This window comes from Frankliniella occidentalis, unplaced genomic scaffold (genome assembly GCF_000697945.3).
Source record: "Frankliniella occidentalis isolate FOCC.00 unplaced genomic scaffold, Focc_3.1 Scaffold304, whole genome shotgun sequence".
Classification (NCBI taxonomy): Eukaryota; Metazoa; Arthropoda; class Insecta; order Thysanoptera; family Thripidae; genus Frankliniella; species Frankliniella occidentalis.
The window spans coordinates 197,911-203,660 of record NW_026267429.1 but is presented as its reverse complement, the minus strand read 5'-3'; the positions used below and the strand labels follow the sequence as shown (position 1 = coordinate 203,660).

The 5,750-nt window shown below is 36.4% G+C and overlaps 3 protein-coding genes across 4 annotated transcripts in view; 2 read left to right on the top strand and 1 right to left on the bottom strand.

The window, feature by feature from the left end:
* Positions 1-489: 489 nt before the first annotated feature.
* On the top strand, positions 490-3,468 carry LOC113217921 (oocyte zinc finger protein XlCOF6.1-like). Its single transcript, XM_026438015.2, has 9 exons — positions 490-635; positions 994-1,162; positions 1,268-1,641; positions 1,720-1,878; positions 1,963-2,083; positions 2,160-2,296; positions 2,378-2,443; positions 2,525-2,685; positions 2,768-3,468. Exons 4-9 carry the CDS (start codon positions 1,738-1,740, stop codon positions 3,297-3,299), a joined length of 1,158 nt encoding a protein of 385 aa, XP_026293800.1. The 5' UTR covers positions 490-635; positions 994-1,162; positions 1,268-1,641; positions 1,720-1,737; the 3' UTR covers positions 3,300-3,468.
* On the bottom strand, positions 3,464-4,386 carry LOC113217923 (cytochrome b-c1 complex subunit 9). Its single transcript, XM_026438017.2, has 2 exons — positions 4,164-4,386; positions 3,464-3,783 (listed from the first exon to the last, which is right to left on the bottom strand). Exons 1-2 carry the CDS (start codon positions 4,290-4,292, stop codon positions 3,745-3,747), a joined length of 168 nt encoding a protein of 55 aa, XP_026293802.1. The 5' UTR covers positions 4,293-4,386; the 3' UTR covers positions 3,464-3,744.
* Positions 4,387-4,419: 33 nt separating this feature from the next.
* Positions 4,420-5,750, top strand: part of LOC113217919 (ataxin-2) — a 6,258-nt gene continuing 4,927 nt past the window's right edge. The window contains exon 1 of one of the 2 annotated variants that reach the window (XM_026438013.2): positions 4,420-5,096. In XM_026438013.2, the coding sequence (XP_026293798.1) occupies positions 5,059-5,096 (38 nt within the window). In that variant the 5' untranslated portion in view covers positions 4,420-5,058. The remainder of the gene's footprint in view (positions 5,097-5,750) is intronic. The other variant, XM_026438011.2, reaches the window with a different exon arrangement.

Sequence of the window (5,750 nt, the reverse complement as noted above, 5' to 3'; positions counted from 1 at the left end):
GTGAGTGAGTGAGTGAGTGAGTGAGTGAGTGAGTGAGTGAGTGAGTGAGTGAGTGAGTGAGTGAGTGAGTGAGTGAGTGAGTGAGTGAGTGAGTAGAGTGGAGGGAGTGAAGTGAGTGGAGTAGTGAAGTGAGTGAGTGGAGTGAGTGGAGGGAGTGGAGTGAGTGGAGTGAGTGAGTGAGTGGAGGGAGGGAGGGAGGGAGGGAGGGAGGTACATTTTCGATCGGGGGAAGTACCTTTACGAATAGCGTACATACCCCTCGGCGTGGGACGAGTGGAGATACGCCATGCTGAGGGAGCCGCTTGCCTCACATCAGTAGTGGAAACCTGAACTCGAATTTCTCTTCATAAAAATTGGTGATGTGTTGAATTCGTATGGATCAGTAATGACTGCGAAGGGCTGTTCATTTCCAATCAATAAGCAGGCATCAAAACTTTTTTGTCTTTCTCTACTTTGTAGGGATACTCAAACGTATCACATAAAGTTCTTGTGTTCTTATGTTTCCTAGCTTTGAACACAAGCACGTCTTTTGGGTTCAAATTTGGGCTTGTTTTTATTTTCGCCTTTTTTATTTCTTGTTTTGTTTTTGAGATTAGTATTTTGCGACTAGCAAATAGTACTGACTTCAGAATTTCGTGAGTATTCATGTGTATTTTATTGTTTGTCATTTTTTTTGTATTGATTTAGACTTGTTTCTATTTCCCGAGTATCCAAACATTTATGAAATTTTCAGGTTATGTGGTTTAATGTAGTATGAGGATTTACATAAAACATTTTTTTTTTTTGCGTTCACATTACATCTCTTTTTATTTTATGTTACAACAATTATAATCCTGTTTTAATTCTCTTTTTACCTTTTTTTAATTGGGTCTTGAGTGTTTGTTATACGTACTGCTGTATCCAGTTTTCGACGAATAGTTGTTGTGTTCCTCTAGCGTATACTTCTTTCCTTAATTGTACCTAGTTAAATGTACCCAATTTCTTGTGTTCCAGGGGAGAGTAGTTAAATAAATTTTATGTAATTTACAAGGTGTGTCCACGCCTATTACAAGGACTCAGCAATCAACGATTATTAACAAATAAAAGGAAAACCTCGTCAGCTTGCTTTTGTATTGATGAAGGGACTGAACTGAAATTTTGAGACTTCGTGTAACACAGTCAGGTGAGTGTAATGAATCCAATGAATGTAAAAATGAATAGGGATGGCATATTAAAGTATACTTCATCATCTTACTTTTTCTTTTTCATTCATTTCAAATCTTTACAGAAAGTAATGGCAATTGCAACCATACCTGCTTTCAGTGATTGGAGTGAAACATTCCTTAATAGGGGATTCCAGGATTAGTTGCTTGCAAGCCTCTATGTTGTCTTCTGCACTCTCTCACTTTCCTGTAGTGTGATGTACACGCTACTGCTAAACAAAAATATCTCATGCGAGATCAAGTAAAGAATTTTTATTTTTTTTACACAAATATCTGAAGGGATTTTACTTTACTGCCTTCCTGCCTTGGAAGGATCAGCAGAGAGTTGTCAATTAATTACAAGAACTTCAAGATATTACCATATCTTTTATATAAAACCTGATCCTGATCAGAGCTTTTGTATGTTAAATTAGCTACAATTTGACTCAATATATCAAAGGTGAGAGTTCCCAAATATTTTCTGTTGAACTAAAATTTCATGGTTTGCAAACATATCTAATTCATGTTTTATTATCAGAGGGCTGACCATTATACCATGGATCATCAAGAGAACAGTCTATTTACATGCTCAATATGTAATAAAAGCTTTGCCTCTAAATCTGGAATTTATGGACACAGAAAAACTCATCTTGCAACTACTTCTTTCAAATGTGAATTTTGTGGGAAATTTTTCAATGTAAGTCCTGCATTAATTTTTTTGAATACTTGTTGTTGGGTACTATGTTATGATTTTGCTTATTTAAAACCATTTCTATTTTAGAGAAGAGATAGTTACAATGAGCATCTGTTAATTCACAACGGACCAAGGCATAAATGTCCGCACTGTGATAAGGAATTTGTTCAAAGATCAAATCTTGCACGACATATCCGCATTCACACTGGTGAGTTCATGATGATGTTTGCCTTTCTTTGTTGACTCTTAGTTTGACTTTTTATTTTCTGCTCAAAATCATGTAGGAGAAAAACCATACAAGTGTTCGTTCTGTGATAAGACCTTCAGTGACAAAGGAGCCTGTAATTCGCACATACGAGTACATACCCGAGAGGAAGCCTGTAGTTGCCCATACTGTGGTCAGATCTTCTCCAAAAAACAGGTAACATGTTTTGTTGTTTACTTAAAAGGTTAATGCAGTATAGGACCCATTTTAAATTTTAAATGTGTGTTAAATACTCAGAAACTGAAGTACCATATTCGGAAACATACTGGAAAAGATCTTGTTAACTGTGAATTTTGTGGCAAGGTAAGTTCATGCAGAAAGTGTTTCCTTTTGATCTATCATGTGTCTACTCTGTCTTTAAATACACTGCTTCTGTGTTTTCAGACTTTTACCAACAGTCATTCTCTCAAAGAGCACAGGATGATACATGATCGCGGCACTCAAATTTTGTGCTCTCAATGTGGAAAGGCCTTTTCAAATGACAAGTACTTACAGCGACATATTGCTGTGATTCATGAAGCTACAATGTTGTTCCAATGCCCCTTGTAAGGACTGATTTGTGTGATTTTTATTTAGTTTAATTGTCATTCCATACGGTAAAATTTATGTAAAATAATGAATTTCCAGGTGTTCAAGAAGTTTTAACCAACAGGGTCGTTTAAAAAATCATCTGTTAACTCACAGTGTGATAAAGCATTTGCAGTGTCTGTTATGTACTAAAGGATATTCAACCCGCAAATCCTTACGCCATCATTTGCTTAGTGTTCATAATGTTACAATTGAGCACCCGGAATATAAACAGTGCTTTTATGCTATGACACCAGATGAAGCAGGGGTTACAGAACTAGTGTCATCAAACCCTCCAAATCTCAGGCCCAAGCTGGAATGTCAGTATGATGATAGTGATGACTTGGAAGAATTGAGTGAAAATGAAACTACCAAGCCTCCTCAACTTGTCCGACAAGGATTCCTTAAACCTTCTTCAGTCAATCCTCCAACGCCCTGCGTCAAAACGAAAGCAGCAGTGAAGCAGTTACCATTTACTGTTAATACTGGGAAAAAAAACTGTATGCCTGCTTCAAGGATTAGTAAATGTACCTCACAGATAGTCAGTAATAAAAGAATGAATCCTCGGAGAAAAACTTCAGGTCAGTGTTGATTCAATGTGCATGACTAAAACCTGAAGACTTTTTAGTATCAGTGTGTGATTTTCACTTACACCATTATGTGAACAAATTAGTTCTCATGTTAAGAACAAACAAATTTGTTCTCATTACGTATTCGTGATCTAATGGTAATTTTGAATTAAATTGAATGAAAGAATGATATTGGTTTGTTTTTATTTTCTTTCATATGATTTTAACATTAACAAAACTCATGAACACAAAGTGCCAATTGGTTTTATAGAATTGTACATTATTATTGAAGTTGTTCTTTACATAAACTTGAAGCTAATAAGACTGGGGACTTCAAGGTTTGTAATGAGCCACCCCAAATTCTTTCATTAAGTTCAATGACAAAACAAGCAAACATAAGGTATCATAAATTTAATTGGGGATTTGTACATCTACATATTGGCAAAATTGTGCCACCTGCTCCTCTTCTCAACTTTCATAGTTCTTCTTAATATCCTTCCACTGTTTCTGTAAAAGAAAAAAATAGGAAACTTAAAACACATACATCATAGCTCAGCAGCATTTACATTACATCCTGTATTAATCAAGACCGCCCATTGAACTATGTTAAATTGAGTCCCATTTAACCTTCTAAATCCCACAATTGTTACAAAATAATACCAAAATTGATATCACAAAGTTAAGAAAGGGAAGCAGTGACGCTTCTTCTCCGAAAATTTTTGCTTAATGTCAGCGAGTTAAAATAAGCTGGTTGGGTATCACAACGACCAAAGCAATTTAACTAACATGCAAAAGGAGATCGACAAAAAACGTTTTTAGATACACTATAGAAAGATGGAACAAATCATAAGAGTCAAAGAGTGAAGCTATAACCTTAAAATACTTACTCCTTCATTAATTTTATCCCAAATTGTGTTTGTAAGGACATCAAATGATCTTTCAAACACGAATGCGCCAACTATAACTGTGAGTGCCATAGTTGACGTTCTCTTAAAAAGCATGTCGGCGATCCCCATGATGGAAGGATTTAAAGAAGATTTTTCGAAACGTCGAGTCTTCTGCTCTCCTCTAAAGATTCTCCTTGAATGGTTTTTCAGAAGAGTGTAACAAAGAAGAAGAAAAGCACGACACAGGAGGAGGGTCAGAAATGTTCACCAAGCAAAGGAGCTTGAGATTAGAAAGGCAAACTTATCGAATCGGATCTTGGATTTAAGTAAAATTATTTGTTGATATGAATAAACAATAGGGGGATTTAGCGGCTTTGAAAAAGAGAAATTGAATAACTCCAGCACGAAAGTTGGAACGCACCCTATAAACATTACCCCACCAGTGACAAAAAGTAGGGCGAGTCACTGTACAATATAAATAGATTTATCGCGCTAACGTTCTTGATTTTGTATAATTACGAGACGAAATATTACCTTATGAAGCGCAAAAGTAAGGCACTCAATGATGACATTATGATTATTGTGAATTGAGTGACAAGCTCCAATCGATTACGTCACGAGTCCCTGTGTTCCTACGCCATGTTAGCACAACTGCCCATCGAGGCAAAGTCTGTGCCTAAAAAGTTGAGAAAATCTTTATAATTTATATAAAAGTTTCTTTTTTTACGATTTAATTGTGCTGGCAGTGAAATCACCGCAATAAGCTACTTGGGTTGAAGAAATTCATCGTAGCCAAGAGTAACTTTACTTGGAGCCTGTCAAAAAATCTGCCAAAATTCCGGTCCCTACAAGAAAACGCGAAGGCGCCTATCCCGGCAGAAACGAGGACAGTAAAATGAATAACAAACGAAAAAATCGTCCAAACACAGGAAGGTAATAATGAAATGGCCGATTTAAGTAATGCCGATGTGTACAATCTGGCTGGTCTGCGGCACACTGCTTTCACACAAACTTAAGTCACGCGTGTGCGAAGTTGTGTACGTTGACCCTTGCCTAGCAGCTATTCCTAATGTGGCCTAAATGGAAAGACTGCTGTCATTTTGCGGATTTCCCAAGAAACGTATTCCAGTTCACTAATCGCAGTGTATTCTTATGCAATATTAGCTCGTGCGCTCGGTCTTAAGTGTTTTGCACTGTGGTCTTGTGTATTATTGTTTTCGTCCGATGCACGTAATCGAGAATTCACGGTTTTCAATTCCTATGGTTTCTGTGCAAAGCTCGAGATTCCTTAGTATTTTGCCATTTGTTGTATGTTTCAAGTTTTATCACTGTATGTACTTCATCATACCCATTGGTTGAATTTTTTTGATTAGGAAGTTTTTCTCTTGTAAAAGGGTAATCTGTTCTATACGGATCAGTTTTTATATTTTCTGGAACACTTTTTATGTGTTGTTACTTTGTTATTATTGTGTATCCGAATTCTAAAGTGTGTTGTAACATTTTCTGATCTCTCAACGATCTGACAGTTATATCATAGGTTATGTGTTCTGGTAGCCCAGAAACAACAAACGAACAAAACGAGAAATT